Genomic DNA, 21,556 nt, shown 5'->3' with positions numbered 1-21,556 from the left:
ATATAGGACCCTGGTCAGACCCCACTTGGAATACTGTGCTCAATTCTGGTGACCTCACTACAGAAAGGATGTAGAAACCATAGAAATGGTGCAGAGGAGATTTACAACGATGTTGCCTGGATTAGGGAGCATGCCTTATGAGAATAGGTTGAGTGAACTCAGCCTTTTCTCCTTGGAGCGACGGAGGATGAGAAGTAATCTGATAGAGGTGTATAAGATGATGAGAAGCATTGATCGTGTGGATAGTCAGAGGCTTTTTCCCAGGGCTGAAATGGCTAACATGAGAGGGCACAGTTTTAAGGTGCTTGGAAGTAGGTACAGAGGGGATGTTGGGTAAGTTTTTTATGCAGAGAGTGGTGACTGTGTGGAATGGGCTGCTGGCGACAGTGGTGGAGGTGGATATGATAGGGTCTTTTAAGAGACTCCTGGACAGGTATGTGGAGCTCAGAAAAATTGAGGGCCATGGCAACCCCAGGTAATGTCTAAAGTAAGTACATGTTTGGCATGGCATTGTGGGCTGAAGGGCCTGTATTGTGCTGTAGGTTTTCTATGTTTCCATGTCTTAAAAAAAAAGGGCCAATTTTAATGAAACGGTCTGATGTGCATGTTGGAGCTCACAGTTTTCCCGTCTGTTAACTCTCTATCTATTTCCTCCGAACCTTGTCGACACACAGGCCCATTCCAAGTCCACTCTGTCCTGCAGTCTACAACCTCTCCATTCTGGTGTCTTCTCTCTCCATCTTCCGCCGAACAGAAGACCTCAAAAACTTACTCTCAGGCACACAACAAGGAAAAAAACACCCCCTTCATTGGATGCCGGAACACTCCAAAGCCCCTGTTATCCCTAGTCATGACCCAAACATTGCTGCTACAGAACAATGATTACATTAGCAGTGAATCCTTTCCCAGTGTGTTACACATGCTCTCAGGCTTTTGTATTTTGATGCTCTGCTGGTCAAGAGTTGAAGGATACAGTTACAAAGGGAGGTGTTGAAGTTCAGGAGTCTCGCGATGAGTTTGTTTTTAATTATAGTACTGAAGGAGTAGCTGTAGTCCATTAACAACAGCCTAACATAGATTTGTTACTGTCCAACGCTACAGAGATATGTGTAGGGCCAGGGAGATGGCATTTGCCATAGACCTGTAGGTGAATTGCAATGGGTGAAGGTTTTTGGGAGGCTGGAGTTAAGTAGATCATGGAATGATACAAACAGAAGCAGGTCCCTCAGCCCATCAATCTGTGCTGATCCGTAACCACCTGTTTACACTAATCTTACATTGATCCTGCTTTATTCTTCAAATATTCCATCAAGTCTTCTGGAATCAAACACATAGCAGGGTCAGTCTTCAACAGCCAGGTAACTTACTGACTTGGATGTCTTTGGATGTGGGAGGCAATAAGAGCACCCAGAGAAAACCAAGATCCGAGGTCAGGATTGAACCCCAGTCTGTGGAGCTGTGAGGCAGCAGCTCAAATAGCTGAGCCACTGTGTCACCTGGTTATCTCCCTCACAGCTTCCCAGGGCAAATTTCTGCTCCTTTTCCTGACTTGTGTCAAACATAGCACTGATGAACATTTTCTTTCACCAGATTAATTCAAAAGATGATGGTGGTGTTCTTGTTGGAAATTGGGATGGGGAGTATATTAACGGAGTGGCTCCCACGGCCTGGAATAGCAGTGTGGAAATCTTGCTGACTTATTTCCAGACACATTTCCCTGTGTGTTACGGACAGTGCTGGGTCTTTGCTGCAGTTTTAAACACAGGTAAGAACATGAATCATGTCTGTATTCGAGTATGGCATGCACAGATTGAGAGGCCTGCAGGTAACATCATGGCATAAAATAGATTATACATGAAATGGCATATACACACACAGAGTCAAACTTGCATATACATATTCACATGCAAAACCTAGCTCCTCTCTCTGTCTTGAAAGTCACTTGGCTAAGTACATGGATGGGGTGGTTTAGTGGGTTCTGGGTCAATGAAGCTTGATGGGCATGGATGGGGTGGTTTAGTGGGTTCTGGGTCAATGGAGCTTGATGGGCATGGATGGGGTGGTTTAGTGGGTTCTGGGTCAATGGAGCTTGATGGGCATGGATGGGGTGGTTTAGTGGGTTCTGGGTCAATGGAGCTTGATGGGCATGGATGGGGTGGTTTAGTGGGTTCTGGGTCAATGGAGCTTGATGGGCATGGATGGGGTGGTTTAGTGGGTTCTGGGTCAATGGAGCTTGATGGGCATGGATGGGGTGGTTTAGTGGGTTCTGGGTCCATGGGGTGAGCTTGATGGGCATGGATGGGGTGGTTTAGTGGGTTCTGGGTCCATGGAGTGAGCTTGATGGGCATGGATGAGGTGGTTTAGTGGGTTCTGGGTCAATGGGGTGAGCTTGATGGGCATGGATGGGGTGGTTTAGCAGGTTCTGGGTCAATGGAGCTTGATGGGCATGGATGGGGTGGTTTAGTGGGTTCTGGGTCAATGGAGCTTGATGGGCATGGATGGGGTGGTTTAGTGGGTTCTGGGTCAATGGGGTGAGCTTGATGGGCATGGATGGGGTGGTTTAGCAGGTTCTGGGTCAATGGAGCTTGATGGGCATGGATGGGGTGGTTTAGTGGGTTCTGGGTCAATGGAGCTTGATGGGCATGGATGGGGTGGTTTAGTGGGTTCTGGGTCCATGGGGTGAGCTTGATGGGCATGGATGGGGTGGTTTAGTGGGTTCTGGGTCCATGGAGTGAGCTTGATGGGCATGGATGGGGTGGTTTAGTGGGTTCTGGGTCAATGGGGTGAGCTTGATGGGCATGGATGGGGTGGTTTAGCGGGTTCTGGGTCAATGGAGCTTGATGGGCATGGATGGGGTGGTTTAGTGGGTTCTGGGTCAATGGAGCTTGATGGGCATGGATGGGGTGGTTTAGTGGGTTCTGGGTCAATGGAGCTTGACGGGCATGGATGGGGTGGTTTAGTGGGTTCTGGGTCAATGGAGCTTGATGGGCATGGATGGGGTGGTTTAGTGAGTTCTGGGTCAATGGGGGTGAGCTTGATGGGCATGGATGGGGTGGTTTAGTGGGTTCTGGGTCAATGGGGTGAGATTGATGGCATGGCTGTGGCAGGCTGAAGGACTTGTTTCCATTCTGTATAATTGTGTACAACTTTGTCAGACACGAGCGTACACCTACAAATGCGTGCACAGATACACATCCAGAATGTACTGTAGGTGGGCTGTCAGGGAATACTGCTGTAATTCCGATTGACAAATATCTATAGGTTCTGAGGCTATACAAAAGAGCAGGTAACGATGAAGCTACTGCACCTTCAATAAGACTGTGTATAATCTTCAGTACCAAATTTTTTGCATTGGACCCGTATCCTCTGGTATGCTGAATGTCTAACGGTCTTATCCCTGAATATACCAAATTATTGGGAATCCACAACCTCAAAGGAAGAGTATGCTAACAATTTGTAATCTCCTCTTAGTTTTCAATGTCCCAGAAACTTGCTCACTAGTTCCAGATCTCCACCCTGAGGAACCCACTTCCCAGCGTCCACTCTGTCAATCCCTCTCAGAACCTGGCGTATTTCAGTGAAGTCATCTCTCATACCTCGGACCTCCAGGGAATAATTGTCTATTTTGCTGAATTATTTCTAAATCCATCCTTACAGAATAGCTCCTTCATTCTAGAAACTAAACTGCTGTTTTCAATCTCCCTTTAATAAAGTCTTTCTTGCCCTTATTCTTCCTAATTGCTTGCTGAATCTGTATGTTAGCTTATTGTACTTCATATACAAGGACATCCAGCTTGTTCTGAATGCCAATTTTTATGAGTCACTCAATGTTTTAAAAATTCTGCTTTTCCGTACTAAGGTGGATGATTTCACACTTCCCTCCTCATTCCATCTGGTATCTTTACGCCCCATTGTTTATATCCTCCTCATGGCTCACTTTTCCATTTAGTTTTGTACCAAACTACAAGAAACTGCAGAGAGTTGTGGACACAGCTCAGCATATCATGGAAACCAGCCTCGCCTTCACAGATTATGTCTATACTTTTCACTACCTCAGTAAAACAGCCAATAATATCAGAAGGCCCAACACCTGAACATTCTCTGTTCTCCCTTCTCCCATTAGGCACAAGGTACAAAAGCCTGAGAGAACATACCATCAGGCTTTTATCAACTTTATGCATTATTTTTATATACTGCTTGAATTTATTCACATGACATTCACATGTTTAAGACCCATTTCATTCAAGGATTGCTCTCTGCACAGTTTTGGTTTCTTTGAGAAGATGTTGAATGTGTTGCATTATTTTGACTCTCATCAGTCCTTCGGTGCTTGGGAATACCAGCCAGAGTGGTGACAAACTTCTCCTCTGCCCACGATAATGATGCTAATTTGTGCACTGACATAATTCTGGATACCAATGGAAAGAAGATTATCGAGTTAACCAAAGACTCGATCTGGTATGTATAATTTTCAGTGCATAACTGGTAACTCTCTCTCTGAGTGCAGGTGGTCTGTTTATAACTTGCTCAAAATGGGGGTGCAAATTAGAAGTCTGAAATACACCCTAAAAAAGATGAAAATACTCAGGGCCCTTGATCCGACTTCTCATCAATCCCAGACAGGTGGCTGTCCCTCTGGCTACCAACACTTCAAGCTTTTGAATTCCTCCCCACCACAACCATTTGTTTTGCCACCCTCCTTCTCTTGCTTTTAAAAAAAACTTCTTTTAACGTTATCTGTCAATGATTTGAATGATGGAATTGATGGCTTTGCGGTCAAGTTTATGGATAATACATAGATAGGTGGAGGGCAGGCAGTGTTGAGGAAGAAGAGAGGCTACAGAAGGACTTAAACAGATTAGGACAATGGGCAATGAAGTGGCACATGAAATATAGTGTCGGGAAGTGTCATGCACTTTGGCAGAAGAAATAAAAGTGTAGTCTATTTCCTAAATTGAGAGAAAATTCAAAAATCTGAGATACAAAGGAGCTTAGGAGTCCTCGTGCAGGATTCCCTAAAAGTTAATCTGCAGGTTGAGTCGGTGATGAGGAAGACAAATGCAATGTTTGCATTCCTTCTGACAGGATTAGAATCTATCAAACAAGGACGTAACATTAAGGGTTTGTAGGGTGCTGGTAAGGTCTTATTTGGAGTATTGTGAGTATAGCCTGTCCCCTTATCTAAGAAAGGATGTGCTTATGTTGGCAGGAGTTCAGAGGAGGTTCATGAAAATGATTCCAGGATTAAAAGGTTTATCATATGAGAGCGTTTGATGGCTCTGGGTCTGTACTCACCGGAATTCAGAAGAACGAGGGGGAACCTCATTGAAACCTGTTGAATGGTGAAAGTCTTCGGAAGAGTAGATTTGGGGAGGACGTTTCCTACGATTGGGGAGTCTAAGACCAGAGGACACAGCCTCAGAATAGAGGGACATCCATTTAGAATGGAGATGAGGAGGAATGTCTGAAAAGAGGATGCTGTCTAGGTTGTATGCCATCTTGGACAATGTCTCCCATCCGCTACATAATGGACTGGTTGGGCACAGGAGGACATTCAGCCAGAGACTCATTCCACCGAGATGCAGCACGGAGCGACATAGGAAGTCATTCCTGCCTGTGGCCATCAAACTTTACAACTCCTCCCTTGGAGGGTCAGACACCCTGAGCCGATAGGCTAGTCCTGGACTTATTTCATAATTTACTGGCATAATTTACATATTACTATTTAACTATTTATGGTTCTATTACTATTTATTATTTATGGTGCAACTGTAACGAAAATCAATTTCCCACAGGATCAATAAAGTATGACTATGAGTATGAATTTCTTTAGCCTGTGGGGAACCTATGAGGTTCATTGCCACAGGCAAAATTTGTCAGATGTGCTCCGTGGAACATTTTGATACTATGTATTGCTGTAGAAATGGAGGTTGTTGTTGACAGTGAGGATGTTCCTCTCTGAGTCTTCCTTATATTGAGACGTAAGGGCAGAAATTCTGCTTGCTACACCAAATTAGCTAGCCTCATAGAGATGGAGAAAGGAAGGAGGACATGGAACACAGAACATAGAACACCACAGAACTGGAGGAGGTCACTCAGCCCAGGACATCTGTGCCAATTCTGATGCTAAATTAAACAAAATCTCTTTTCCGTCTACATGATCCATATCCCTCCTTATTCATATGTCTAACAGCCTCTTAAAGATGACTATCATTTCTGCTTCTATGCTACCCCTGGAAGTCCAATCCAGGCACTTCCCACTTTCTGTGTAAAACCAAGTTTCCCTTGCATATCTCCTTTAAACTTTCCTCTCAAACCTAAATGCATGCTTTCTAGTGGAATAAAAACTACCAGCTATCAATGACTCTCAGATCTCCCCTCAGCCTCCATCACTCCAGAGAAAACAACCTAATTTGCCCAGCCTCTCCTTATAGTACATGCTCTTTAATACAGGCTGCATCATGCTAAACCTCATCTTTACCCTTTGCATAGCCTCCACAACCTTTCGGCAATGAGCTGACCAGAAGTACACACTATACTCCAAGCACAGTCCAACCAAAGTTTTATACGGCTGCAACAAGACTTGTTGACTCTTATACTGAATGCCCTGATCAGTTACAGCACACATGCCATACATATTATTTACCATCTTATCGACTTGACTGGCCACTTTCAGGAATCTATGGACTTGCACCCCAAAATTCCTTTGCGACCAGTGCCGTTAACAAGCTTCTGAACCCTTTGTTGGGAAAATAACTTTGATCAACTCTACTGCTTCTGAGCGGGCTTAGTACTGATCTTGATGAACTAACAGCTCAAGGATCAATTAGATAGTTCATCCTTACCAAGGGTAAGGGTAACCATGGATGGGCAAAGTGTGTTGGCCTGAACCGCCAGACCCATACGCCATGAAAGAACAGAAAAGTGTGCAGAAATACAGTGGCCATACACAGAATGAAAGAATTTGTGTTTCTACAACATCTTTCATCTCTTCCCAAGTGTTCTGACTTGCCCAGTGAAACACCTTCTAAAGCGTGGTCACTTTTATAACAAGAGAAATGCAGCACCATTTGTGCACAGCATGATCCCACAAGTGGCAGTAAGGTAATAACCAAATGGACTGTTTCTAGCAATGTTCTCTGAACATAAGGACCTAAGGAAGCTAGAGGTGGAGAAGGCCAATCTGCCATTCCATTCAATATGATCATGGCTGATACACCACCCCTTCCCCAGCCCTCTCCTCCATTTCTGTCCCAGTCCCCCAGAGCCCTCTATTCTACTTTATTTATTAATTTAGAGATACAGTGTGGAATAGGCCCTTCCACCTCAATGAGCTGCACCACCCAGCAATTCACCTATTTAATTGTGGCCTATTACAGAACAACTTACAGTGACAGATAACCTCCTAACCAGTACGGCTTTGGACTGTGGGAGGTAACAGCAGCAGCTGGAGGAAATCCATATGGTAAGGGGAGAACATGCCAACTCCTTGCAGATGGGGGTGGAATTGAACTCTGAACTCTGAACTCTGACGTCCCAAGCTGCGCTAACCGTTATGCTATGGTGATTCTCTGATCTTCTAGAATTACTTACCTTCTCTTTAAGCACCTCAATGAATCAGCCTCCAGAACCTTCTGGGATAGAGAGTTTCAGATTCACCATTCTCTGGGTTTTAAACAACCCCATATTATGCCTCCTCGTTCAGGATTCTCCCGTAACTTAGAGAAGCCCCTGACCGACCGAGACACAGGAGGTGATTAGACCTAGGATTAGTGTCCCATTTCAAAGGCCATACTCATGACTATGGAGCTGGCATTCAGGAATGCGCTGAATTCTTAATCCCTGCTTCAGTGCACATTGCAGGTTGTGATTAATCAGCCAGAGAGTAATTTGGTAAACATTGGCACAGTAGTTTGTTCTTGTCACGTGTACCTAGGTACAGTGGAAAATTTCATTTTGCTTGCCATTCTTACAGATCATTTCATCACATCAGTATATTGAGGTCGTACCAAGGGAAGCAATAACAGAATGCAGAATAGAGTGTTACAGTTACGGAGGAAGTGCAGTGCAGGTAGCCAATAAGGTGCAAGGGCCATGTCAAGATAGATTGCAGGGTCAGATGTTCAGCAATGGAAGACAGGAGAGGTGTATCAACATTACTTTATAGCACAAATATGTGCTTCACCTGGGGCTGATTCACCTCCTGACTCAATAGAACTGTGCTTGAAATTATTAATATCTACAGAAATTGCATCAAAATCAGTTACTTGGGGATACTATTTACTGGGCTGGGTATTTCCAATACACTCATTCATAACTAGAGTTTATAGGCCTGTCATTTACTCCACTGCCCCAATTCATTCTCATTTCTTAAGGCATTCCTCTGTCCTTGGCCCCAGATGAAATACCAATGACAAAAAAAGTCTCAGTTGAAATGTGATTTCAATTACACGAATAATCTTAATATACCTTGTGCTAATTTTTATTATTCAACATCTGAAGATTACTTGTAGGTATTTTTAAATAATTAAAAACACGGATATTTAAATTTGAAAGTTAAAAAGAGCTCCCTGTGTTCAAAGAGTTCATGTAGTTCGGCATTCTCAAACAAGCTTGTCTCCCGAGATGGTGAATGAGCTTGTTTAATTGGAATATGTTCAGGTTGTTCCCAGCTGTTTGCTACATTTGAATTTCTGTAGTTGAAAGCAAATGCCTGATTTCAGCTTACTATCACAACATCCATTTTCTTGTTGAGAGAGTTAGCAAACAGCCCTTAATTTCTGGAATATATCTTGTATTTCTATAATGTGTTTCAGAACCTCATCTCCAGGTTCTTCACAACCATAGTAGGGTGACCAAAACTGAATACGACACTTGAAGTGCGGCCTCGCCAAAGTACACGGTCACAATGTTTTTAGGCTGGTGATTGGCCAGGCCATCTCATGGAGATCCCCTACTGTCCTTCAAAGGAACAACTTGAAACACAGGAATAAAGTTTCTGTTTAACATCTCATCCATAAACAGTGCCCCTAGCAGTGCTGGATAAAATACTTACTGTGAATGAACTTCTCGCTCAGATTGATGAGGATACTACACATTCAGGAACACCTGGCATTAAATGACATTTTTTGTTGTTTGTTGTCGTACAACATATGTAACCTTCTGACTACCAGGTGAAAGGGCAACATTTCCCTTCATATGATATTAACAATTATTTTCTCACTATATTTTACAAAATCAACTCAACCCATAAAGTACATGCTGCATCTATGCAAAAGCAATCCCACTAGTTCTGCTCTCCACACCTCTGCAATTTCTTTCGTTTATGATAATTATCCATTTCTCTTTTAAATTTATCTTCACTACTCCCCCTAGAACAGGGGTTCCCAACTTGTGGTCCATGACCCCTCAGTTTATGGTAAGGCTCCATGGCATAAAAAAGGTTGGTAACCCCTGCCCTAGTGCTTCATCTCCATTCAGTTTTACCTCATATCACATCTGGTTCTTTTGCCAGGCACCTTCATTCTGTGTCCCTGGTTCTTGACTTCTACTTCCTCTATCTACTTGGTGTGTGACCTTCATAATTTTAAATACCTCTATCAGATCCCCTCTCAACAACTTCTGATACAAAGAGAAAGCCCCAGCTTCCCCAGTTTATCCACTGAACCAAAGTCCCTCATCCTTGGAAACTCTTGGCAATTTTTTTTATTTTAAAATACAGCATGGTACCGTGCCCTTCCACCCCAACAAGCCCGCGCCATCCAATTACACCCCTGTGACCAATTAACCTACTAAGGCGTACATCTTTGGAATGAGGGAGGGAACTGGAGCACATAGAGGAAATGCATGCAGTCATGGGGAGAACATACAAACTCCTTATAGACAGCGGAGGCATTTCATCTGCAGCTTCTAAAGTCCTCACACCCTTGCTGAAGTATGGTGGCCAGAATTGGACACAGGATGTGGCCAATATTTTATGAAGGTTCATCATGACTTCCTTGCTCGTGTCTTCTGCACAATTTGCACCGCTGCTCTTCATTTCGCACCATATAGCCAACTTTTCAATTGCTGCTACAATCTTTGCCATTCATCCTCAATGACTTTTTTACTGATGGAGCTTTTCATCGAATGCCTATTGAAAGTCCGTGCACGACATATCAGCTGCATTTTTCTCATCAACCCTTTCTGTAACCTCATCAAAAAGTCTATTAAGTTGGTTAAACTCATTCTGCCTTTATCAAATCCATTTTGGCTTTTTCTAATCAAGCCATACTTACTAATTCTATTCTCAATTCTCAGTTAAGGTAAGATTCTGACAGCAAGGAATGCCTACGTGTGGTATCCTGTTCGTTTTTCCAGATGTTAATTTGTGTTCCTTGTTTAGTTCTCAGGTTTTCAAGCATCCAATTGTCTTCTTTATTACACTGTAGGAACTATCATTGCTGGAATGAGGGCTGGATGTCCAGGCCAGATCTTCCACCAGGTTACGGCGGTTGGCAAGCTGTGGATGCCACACCTCAAGAAACAAGCGAAGGTTTGTCTCTTGAAGTTTTAGTCAACAGGAAATTATTTTTTGACCTTTATGCTGAAAACAAATGCCTATGACTATTGAACTATGGGAAAATACATCCTTGAGAAACATAATGTACCCCTTGTTTGATTCATGGCTGAGTGAACATCTCCACCAAACTTTGCTTCTTGAGATTTCTCATAGAAGAATATATCATCAGAGCAGTAGATTGAATTTTACCCAAAGTATTGCAGGAAGATTTAGGCTAAGCACATTTAGAATATAGAATATAGAACAGTAATGAACAGGAACAGGCCCTTTGGCCCACAATGTTGTGCCATATTAATTAAACTAAGGACACTTTAATCCCTTCTATCTGCCCATGATACATATTCCTCCTTTTCCTGAATATTCACGTGCCTATCAAAGACCCTTTCAAGATAATAGTTTATCTGTCTCGATCACCATCCCTGGCAGTGCATTTCCAGGCTCTTGCCACACTGTCAAAAAACCTTGACTGCACACCTGCTTTATACCCCTCCCTCACACCTAAAACGCATGCCCTCTAATATACTGTAAGACATTGCAACCCTGGCAAAAAGATACTGGCTGTCTACCCTGTTTACACCTTCTATCAGGTCCCCCTCAGCCTCTCCATCTCCAGAGAAAACAACTTTAGTTTGTCTGCACACAGCTTCCTGTTAAACTTCTTCTGCACCTTCTCCAAATTCTCAACATCCTTAATGGGGTGACCACAATTAAATGCAACACTCCAGATGTGGTCCAACTAGAGTTTTATAAAACTACAACGTAGTTTCTGATTTGATTGGGCGTTCCTTTCTTTATAGTGAATGCCACACTATTTTCCTACCTGGTCTAAGAGGGAAACAATTTCTTTATTAGGCTTTGTTCTGGTTTTATATATCAAATTTACAAGCCCGGCAACATGTCAGCCCAGATTTTCCGGCCTTCCCTAAATGCTTTCATTCTGTTGGAGAATTAAACTAAGGAGGCCTGGGAATTCATCCGTTGGGTTTTCCAACACTACTACCTATATGCTGGTGTTAGGATGATGATGATGATACTAGAATGAAGGAAAGACAGCTGAACTCTGATATCTTTGCTAATGGATGCTGGATCATAGGTTTACTCAACACAGAATAAGGTAATTCAACCCTTTGTACCTCTTGCAGAGGACTGAAATTAGCATTGGATGATTTATAGAGCTAGCCACTTGGTCTGTGGACAGTGATGTGGGCTTCCTCCTCCTCCTCACTCATAGCAATGGCCACATCCAAGAACATGGGAAGGACAATGGGAGCAGAATTGCTTCATGCCTAAAATGCCCCTCAACCTGAAAACGTTGGTCAAAATTCCACACGGCATCTAGAACCCAAGAAATAATTGCCATGTTGCACAATATGAAACGAACTAGACTTGCAATTTGCTTTAAGGCAACTTAAGTTAGCTCCATTAATTGCTCTGAAAGGAGAGGAAACATTGTCTTGACAAGTTTGAGTATGAGCTCAGTACCAGTACTGTTGTTAAATCACGCTCCACAGTACTGACAGGAGGAGAAAGCAAGTTCACCAGAAATAGAATTTATTAGAAGCCAGGAAGGAAAACAAGCTGGAAGTTGGTAGGATTATCCCCAGCTATGAAGCTGTAAATGCCTCCTCCAGTAACTTGTTTCATCCTGGTCCAAGACCTGGGTCTTCTGGATCATCACTTATCCTTTCGTTTGTCAGGTGTACATATGGCAGTCCAACCTCCAAGAAAATAGATTTGGTCTTCTCATCAAAGGAATCCAATGGGGAGTTTAAAACCATGATATTTAGACAGAATGAGTGAAAGGAGATTGTTTCCAGTGGCAGGGGGTGAAGAATGAGAGATGATTGGTAAAAGAAGCAGATGTGAAAAGAGGAAACCCATTCCTGGTCAGGATCTGGGATTCCAGTGAGGTAGTGAATCAGCAGCAGCAGTGTTCAGAATGGGATTGGCAATACTTGTGAGGGTGACAACAGTGGGAGTAATCAGGTAGCTGCTTGGAAGAAATCAGTGTAGCTTCCCACATACATTTTCTTAGATTTGGGAATCACAGGCAAAACAAACTTTTATTGGCAATCCCTTATTGCTCTTCAGATGTGGAGGGTGAGTTGCCTTCAAGAACCACTGCAGTCCTCCTTGTGAAGGTGCTCTCACAGTGCTGTTGGATGGGGAGTTCCAGGATTTTGACCCAGTGATGTTGAAAGAAGAGTGATGTATTTCAAAGCCAGGATGATGTGTGACATAGAGGGAACTCTGCAGGTGGTGTTCATATGTAACTGCTATCCTTGTCCATCTTGGGTTTGGTTGCTGAGGGAGAAGCATCAGGGAGTAATGGCAGGGTATTTTATAGATAATGCACACTGTGGGATATTATACACTAGTAGTAGAAGGGATGAATGTTTAGGTGGTGGATGGGGTACTTTGCCATGGATGCTTTGATTTTCTTAAAAGTTGTTGGAGCTGTACCCACCCAGACAAATGAAGAATATTCAATAACACTCCTGACTTATGCCTTAGAGTATCTGGCTAAGTGCTTGCTTGTAAGTTTTACATCTAAACATCACCACATTCTTTTCCTCAGGCATGTATAGATGTGGACCTGCGTCTGTTAAGGCTATAAAACAGGGGAAGGTTTTCCTTCCATTTGATGGACCTTTCATATACGCAGAGGTAAGTGGAAAGCCCCAGGTGCACAGCAGCAGATTTTAGATGATATTAAGTATAGAAATACCTGCCTACTATTATATTGAGGAATGATCCATCCCAGATGTGAACTGTATTTCCTTTCAAGATACCAATATCACCGAGACCAAAAGAGACTGCAGATACTGGAAGTTGTGAGCAATACACAAAATGCTGGAGGAGCTCGGCGAAATGTTGCCTCCAGAGGTGCTGCCTGACCTGCTGAGTTCTCTCCCCTCCATCCATTTGGTTCCAGTTCCAATTGCCATTCACCTCTACCTTAATGGTTTTCAGTCTGACCTCCATTACTTATCAGTATCCAGCACTAACAGCTTTTTCGCCACTTTAAGTCCCGATGCAGGTATCAACCCAAAATTTCAGCAGTTCCTTTCCTTCCATAGATGCTGATTGACCTACTGATTCCCTCCAGAAGATTGTTGCAGCATCTGCAGTTTCCTGTGTCTCCTCTGGCAGTATGTGTGCCACTCATTGGCAATTCTCCCAGTCTAAATCATCTGTTGTTAAATCACCAATTCCCTGTGGAGCATCCGAGACTGAGGCTTGATCTCATAAAAGAATATAAAATTGTGAGGGTGTGTGGTCCTTTTCTCTTTCCTCATCACTGTCCCCATTCTTCTCAAACATTATACACTTACTGTATCGTCCAAAACAGCACTTATGATCTCTCCAATCCAATTTTGCCCCTTCTAGAGTTGAGTGGCCTCTTTTCAAAGCAATCAATCCCACTTTGACCTTGTCCTTTGCCACAATATTCCAAGAACACTACTTTCCAGTTTAGTAAGCTTACCCTGCCTTCTCTCATTAAGTTTTGTTCATTGACAGCCTGGTTTCTGTCCACTTTTGCTTTTGTACTTTCTGTATTCTGCTTTAGATCCCCCCACCCCCAGCCAAACAAATTTAAATCCAATTCTTCCCCCCCCCCCCCGCAAAGCAGTAGCAAACTGGCTCAGTGTGATATTCATTAACACCTTGTGAAGATATGGACTGTACAGTCTTACCTTCCCCAGAACAAGTACCAATGCCCCTGATTGCTGCACCATCTCTTCAGACACTCACTTATCTGCACTCCTATCCTTTTATTCACGGCACAAGATCTGAATGGCAGTGATGCTTCACTACCAGATGAACTCAATGCTTCTATGCCTGGTTTGAAAAGGAGAATATAACTACAGCTGTGTAGATTGCTGCTGCACCCAGTGACCCTGTGATCTCTATCTCAGAGGCCGATGTTAGGCTGTCTTTAATGAGGGAATTCACAAAGTGGAAGGTCCTGATGGAGTACCTGGTAAGGCTCTGAAAAGCTGTGCCAACCAACTAGCTGGAGTATTCAAGGACATTTTCAACCTCTCACTGCTACGGGCAGAAGTTCCCACTTGCTTCAAAAAGGAAACAATTATACCAGTGCCTACGAAGAATAATGTGAGCTGCCTTAATGACTATTGCCTGGTAGCACTCACATCGACAGCGATGAAATGCTTTGCGAGGTTGGTCATGACTAGGCCTCAGTAAGGACCTGGACCTATTGCAATTTGCCTATCGCCACAATAGGTCAACCACAGGTCAAATCTCAATGGCTCTTCACCCAGCTTTAGACAACACAAACACCAATGTCAGGATGCTGTTCATCAATTATAGCTCAGCACTTAATACCATCATTGCCACAATCCTGAATGAGAAGTTGAAGAACCTGGGCCTCTGTACCCCCCTCTGCAATTTGACCATCAGCTTCCTAAACAGAAGACCACAATCTTTGCAGATTGCTGATAACATCTCCTCCTTGCTGACAATCAACACTGGTGCACCTCAGGGGTGTGTGCTTACCCACTGCTCTACTCTCTCTATACACATGACTGTGTGGCTAGGCATAGCTCAAATACCATCTATAAATTTGCTGATGACACAACCATTGTTGGTAGAATCTCAGGTGGTGATGAGAGGGCGTACAGGAGTGAGATATGCCAACTAGTGGAGTGGTGTCGCAGCAACAACCTGGCACTCAACGTCAGTAAGATGAAAGAGCTGATTGTGGACTTCAGGAAGGGCAAGACAGAGGAACACTTACCAATCCTCATAGAGAAATCAGAAGTGGAGAGAGTGAGCAGTTTCAAGTTCCTGGGTGTCAAGATCTCTGAGGATCTAATCTCCTCTTCAAGGAGCTGCAGCCAGATGCACTTCACGCAGATGTAGTTCCCCGGGAGACTCTGGGTCTCCCAGTTCTAACATCCGGCATGAAGAACACACCACAGCCATTTAAATGGTACAGTAAGAGAGGAAATAAAGATAAAAAGGAAACCTTGAGAGGCGCTTCACACAGAGCCAACACCTCTTCTGAGCCGAAGCCTCCTTTGATCCTAACCCTGTTGCTTCTACTCACGCCACTGGCCTAGACCTGACAATGGCCGCTCCGCTTATCCCTTCTGTACTTTTATTTAGTTTAAAGAGCTCTGTTGACGCTGCTGTACAATGGCCAAACGCACAAGAAAGCATAACCTCTTCCTAGAGATGCTGCCTGGCCTGCTGTGTTCACCAGCAACTTCTGTGTGTGTTGCACAAGAGAGCTCTCCTTCTTAAGTAACTGCCACTGACCTGCGAGAAATACCTCTTTGTAAATCTCTGTTGGCCCCATAAAATCCTGGCAATTCTTCCAGAAACTGTGAAAATATAGGGAAGACAAGTGGTAATGACGGGTTCCTCTTCCATGTTAGGTTTCCTGGTTTTTCCGTTGGCCCTTTTAAGGGCGCGATTGGTTTCGTTCACCTTGTAGCCATTCTGTAGGAACGTCATGTGTAATCGTCTTACTTCCTCGGGGAGACTGTCCGGATCCAAAATAGTTTTCACACAGTTAATCAAAGTAGAGACAATTGCTCTGTTGTGAGTGGGTTTTCGATAGACACCAAGCCCAAGGCTACTGTCTGGTTTCTGCCTATATTTTCTATATTTCCACAGTTTCTGGAAGGATCACCAGCTTCCTGAACAAATTATGGATTAATACCATCCACAATCCCATAAGGAAGCTCAAATCGCAGCTTATGCGGGTCAAATATCACTGGCTGCTCAGGGTGGTTGGTGTTTACTGTGAATGTGGAGCAGCATATATCAGCCAACTGGGATACACAGTGCAAACCCACATCAAGGAACACAGGACGTGTATCCATTTGGGTTACCTGGAGAAATCGGAGGTAGCAGAACATAACATTTGCAATGGCCATTGAATTGACTTCAACAGCACATAATTACTGTGCCGCACCAGTGGGTTTTGGGACCATCTAGTGATGGAAGCCATTGAAATAAACCTAGAGGAAAAGAATTTTAACAAAGGCGAAAGACTCGCTCTGAGTAAGAACTACAACTTGATTGTAGACAAGGTAGGAGAGCGGAAATCTGATTGAATGAGGACTAACTAATCAGGAAGAATGAACAATGGGGTTTAAATTCCACCGGACTAAGAGATCCCCAGGCATCATTCCTGATGAAGGTGGCAGAGTTTGCTGCTAAAATGTCATTTAAAATCGATACTTATACCCAGCTGGAAGCCTGGGAAGAGTTTATTCGTCATATAACCCGGAAAGGCGCTAGGACATTTTCATTGCATGTAATTTCATAATAAATTTACTTTGACCTTTGAATTTCGCACTCTTTCCAGCTAAATGGCAACTTGCCCAAGACTGAACATCATCTGGCAAAAATGTGAACATCTTGTACACATTTAATACAAAGTGAAAAACATTTTAGAATCAAAAGTCTTTCTTTCCTTCCATCCACTGATCTCCCTCACTTTTTCCTTCAATTTCTCCCAATAATTTGTTATTCATTGCAAGCAACCTTTTCAATAACCCATACCTGATCGAACATCTAGACCGAAATGCCTTTCAACAGCCCGTACCACAAGTTACATGGACACACAACGCCTTTCAATAATGCGTATCTCATCATACATGTACACATGAAATGCCTTTCCATAACCCGTACCTCGTCGTACCCGTACCTCACGTTACATGATCACACAAAACTCCTTTCAAGAACATGTACCTCTCATTACATGTACACATGAAACGCCTTTCAATAGCTGGTACCTCATCGTACATATAAACATGAAGTGCCTTTCAACAACCCGGACCACATGTTACACGTATGCACAAAAAGCCTCTCGACAACCCATACCTCATCGTGCATGTACACATGAAACGCATCTCAACAACCCGTACCTCATTGTGCATGTACACACAAAATGCCTTTCAATAACGCCTACAGCATCGTACATGTACGCATGAAACAACCCGTACCACACGTTACATGTACACACAAAACGCCTTTCAATAACGCCTACGTCATCGTACATGTACGCATGAAACAACCCGTACCACACATTACACGTATGCATGAAACGCCTCTCGACAACCCATACCTGATCGTGCATGTACACACGAAACGCATCTCAACAACCCGTACCTCATTGTGCATGTACACACAAAACGCCTTTCAATAACGCCTACAGCATCGTACATGTACGCATGAAACAACCCGTACCACACGTTACATGTACACAAGAAATGCCTTTCCTCATCCCGTACCTCATCGTATATGTAACAACACACACAAATGCTGGAGGAAATCAGCAGGTCAGGCAGCATCTATGGAAAAGAGCACAGTTGATGTTTCGGGCCGAGCCCCTTCGTCAGGACTAGAAAAAAAGATGAGGTGTCAGAATAAGAAAGTGGGAGAATGAGAGCAAGAACCACAAGGTGATAGGTAAAACCGGGGTGGGTGGGGGGGGGTACTGCTGATGTAAAGAGCTGGGAAGCTCATTGATGTAAGAGATACAGGGCTAGAGAATGGGGAATCTGATAGGAGAGGACAAAAGGCCATGGAAGAAAGAAAAGGAGGAAGGGCACCAGAGGCGGGTGATAAGCAGGTAAGGAGGTAAGGTGAGAGAGGGAAATTTGAATGGGAAATGGTGAGGGTGAGTTGGTGGGGGTGAGGGGCTTTACTGGAAGTTCGAGAAATCGGTGTTCATGCCATCAGTTTGGAGGCTACCCAGGCAGAATTCAGGTGTTGCTCCTCCAACTGAAGCGTGGCCTCATTGGGACAGTAAAGGAGGCCATAGACTGACATGGCTGAATGAGAGTAGGAAGTGGAATAAAAATGGGTGGCCATTGGGAGATTCCACTTTTTCTGGCGGACATAGTGTAGGTGCTTGGCAAAACGGTCTCCCAATCTGCATTGGGTCTCCCTGATAAACTGGAAGCCACACCAGGAGCACTGGATACAGTAGGTGACCCCAACAGACTCACAGGTGAGAGGTCGCCTCATTGGGAAGGACTGTTTAGGGCTCTGAATGATAGTGAGGGAGGAGGTGTAGAGGCAGATGTAGCCCTTGTTCCGCTTGCAAGGATATGAGCCAGGAGGAAGTTCAGTGGGGAGAGACGAATGGACAAGGGAGTCATGTAGGGAGCAATCCCTGCAGAAGGCAGAAAGTTGGGGGGTGGTCGGTATTGGAAAAATGTGCTTGGTGGTGGGATCCCGCTAGGGATGGCAGAAGTTCTGGAGAATTACGTGCTGGATGCATAGGCTGGTGGGGTAATAGGTGAGGACAAGAGGAATCCTATCCCTGGTGGGGTGAGGGCAGATGGGTGTTAAGCGAAAGAGATGTGGTTGAAGGCAGCATTGAGGGTGGAGGAAAGGAAGCCCCTTTCTTAAAAGAAGGAGGACATCTCTTTGGTTCTGCAATGAAAAGCCTCAGTCCTAGTGGGGATGACTGCTGGGCTGAGATGGCTAAAGTTTCTGGGTATAATTCACAGAGTGCAGGATAGATATGTCCCACAGAGGACAAAGTTCTCAAATAGCAGTGGTAGGTAACTGAGGCTGACAAAGGAAGTTAACAACTACATAAAAGCCAAGGAAAGGGCATATAAGGTCGCAAAAGTGAGTGGAAAGTTGGATGATTGGGAAACTTAAAATCCAACAAAAGGCAACTAAAAAAGCTATGTGAAGGGAAGGGATGAAATATGAGGGCAGACTAGCCAATAACATAAAGCAGGATACTAAAAGTTTTTTCAGTTATATAAAGAGTAAAAGGGAAGTGAGAGTTGATATTGGACCACTGGAAAACGATTCTGGTGAGGTAGTAATGGGGGAGAAAGAAATGGCAGGTGAACTTAATGTGTACTTTGCATTAGTCTTCATTGTGCATTGTGCAGAGGTCCATGAGTGTCAGGGAGCAGGAGTGATTGCCATTGCTATTACAAAGGAAATAGTGCTAGGAAAACTCAAAGGTGGATAAGTCACCTGGATGAACTACATCCCAGAGTCCTGACAGAGGTTGCTGAAATTGTTAATGGATGCATTGGTCATGATGTTTCAAAAATCACTTGATTCTAGCATAGTCTCAGATGACTGGAAGATTACAAATGTCACTCCATTCTTTAAGAAGGGAGGAAGGCAAAAGAAAGGAAGTTAAAGGCCAGTTAGCCTAACCTCAGTGGTTGGGAAAGTGTTGGAGTCTATTATTAAGGATGAGGTTTTGAGGTAGTTGGAGACTAATGATAAAATAAGTCAAAGTCAGGATGGTTTCTGTAAAGGGAAATCTTGCCTGACAAATCAGAGTTCTTCGAGGAAGTAACAAGCAGGGTGAACAAAGGAGAGGCAGTGGATGTCATTCACTTGGATTTTCAGAAGGCATTTGAAAAGGTGCCACACATGAGGCTGCTTAACAAGATAAAATCCTATGGCGTTACAGGAAAGTGAAGGGGTAGGTAGTGCTGAGGAAGCAATGCGATTGCAACAGGACTTAGACAAATTGGAAGTATGATAAAAAAAATGGCAGATGAAATACAGTGTTAGGAAATGTATGATAATGCATTTTAGTAAAAGGAACAATAGTGTGGACTATTACCTAAATGGGGAGAAGGTTCAAACATCAGAGGTGCAGATAGACTTGGGAGTCCTCGTGCAAGACTTCCAGAAGGTTAACTTTCAGGTTGAGTCTGTGGTAAAGAAGGCAAATGCAATGTTGGTATTTATTTCAAGGGGAATAAAATATAAAAGCAAGGAGATAATGCTGAGCCTTTGTAAGACACCAGTATTGGAGTATTGCCAACAGTTTTGGGCCCCATATCTCAGTAAGGATGTGTTGTCATTGGAGAGAGTCCAGAGGAAGTTCACTAGGATGATTCCGGGAATGAAGGTATTAACATATGAGGAGCGTTTGGCAGCTTTGGGCCTGTACTCACTGCAATTTTGAAGAAGTCGTGGCGATCACATTGAAACCTACCAATGTTGAAAGGACTAGATGGGGTGGATAATGAGAGGATGTTGCCTGTGGTGGGGGTATCCAGAATTAGAAGGCACAGCCTCAAAACTGAGGGGCGATGCTTTAGGACAGAGGAAAGAAGAAATTTTTTTGGCCAGAGAGTAGTAAATCTGTGGATTGCTCTGCCACAGAGTGCAAACAAGGCCAAGTCCATGCGTATATTTAAGGCGGAAGTTGATAGTTCCCTGATCGGTCAGGGCATCAAAGGATATGGCAAGAAGGCAGGTTTATGGGTTGAGTTGGATCCAGGATCAGCCATAATGGAATGGCGGAGCAGACTGGATGGGCTGAATGGCCTGGTTCTGCTCTTGTCTCTTATGGTATTATGGTCTTACCCTGAGAGTAGATGTGGCAGAGATGGAGGAATTCAGAAAAGGGGATGGTGCTTTTACAAGTAATAGGGTGCGAGGAGGTATAGTCCAGAGAGCTGTGAGAGTCAGTTGGTTTATCATAGACATCAGTAGATAAGCTGTCTCCAGAGACAGAGACAGAGAGATTAAGAAAGGGGAGGGAGGCGTCAGAAATAGACCAGGTAAATTTGAGGGCAGGGTGGAAGTTGGAGGCAAAGTTGTTGAAGTCCACAAGCTCTGCATGGGTGCAGGAAGCAGCACCAATGCAGTCATTGATGTAGCATAGGAAAAGTAGAGCAGTGATACCAGTGTAGGCTTGGTACAGCTGATGAACAGGCAGACATAGCTGGGAACCATGCGAATGCCCATGGATACACCTTTTGTCTAAAGGAAGTGGGAGAAGCCAAAGGAGAAATTATTGAGAGTGAGGACGTTTCGCCAGACAGAGGAGAGTAGTGGCTGGGGGGGAAATGGTTGGGTCTGGTGTCCAGAAAGAAACAGGAAGCTTTGGGCCTTCCTGGTTGGGGGGTGGGGAATGGAGGTGTGAAGTGTCACAGACATAGGTAAGAAGGGACTGAACCAGGTTTTAAAACTGAGTCGAGGTTCAGTCTCTTCCTACCTTCATCTGTGACACTT

General features: G+C 43.9%; 1 protein-coding gene across 2 annotated transcripts in view; it reads left to right on the top strand.

Moving 5' to 3' along the window:
• Nucleotides 1-21,556, top strand: part of LOC134358091 (coagulation factor XIII A chain-like) — a 228,584-nt gene that overhangs the window by 180,139 nt on the left and 26,889 nt on the right. For both annotated transcript variants that reach the window (XM_063070040.1, XM_063070041.1), the window contains exons 7-10: nt 1,591-1,765; nt 4,320-4,458; nt 10,431-10,534; nt 13,140-13,228. In XM_063070040.1, coding sequence (XP_062926110.1) covers nt 1,591-1,765; nt 4,320-4,458; nt 10,431-10,534; nt 13,140-13,228 — 507 coding nt within the window. The remainder of the gene's footprint in view (nt 1-1,590; nt 1,766-4,319; nt 4,459-10,430; nt 10,535-13,139; nt 13,229-21,556) is intronic.

The sequence above is a fragment of the Mobula hypostoma genome, chromosome 17 (genome assembly GCF_963921235.1).
Source record: "Mobula hypostoma chromosome 17, sMobHyp1.1, whole genome shotgun sequence".
In the NCBI taxonomy this organism is placed as follows: Eukaryota; Metazoa; Chordata; class Chondrichthyes; order Myliobatiformes; family Myliobatidae; genus Mobula; species Mobula hypostoma.
The sequence above is the reverse complement of the archived record's forward strand: the minus strand, read 5'-3'. Positions and strand labels throughout refer to the sequence as shown.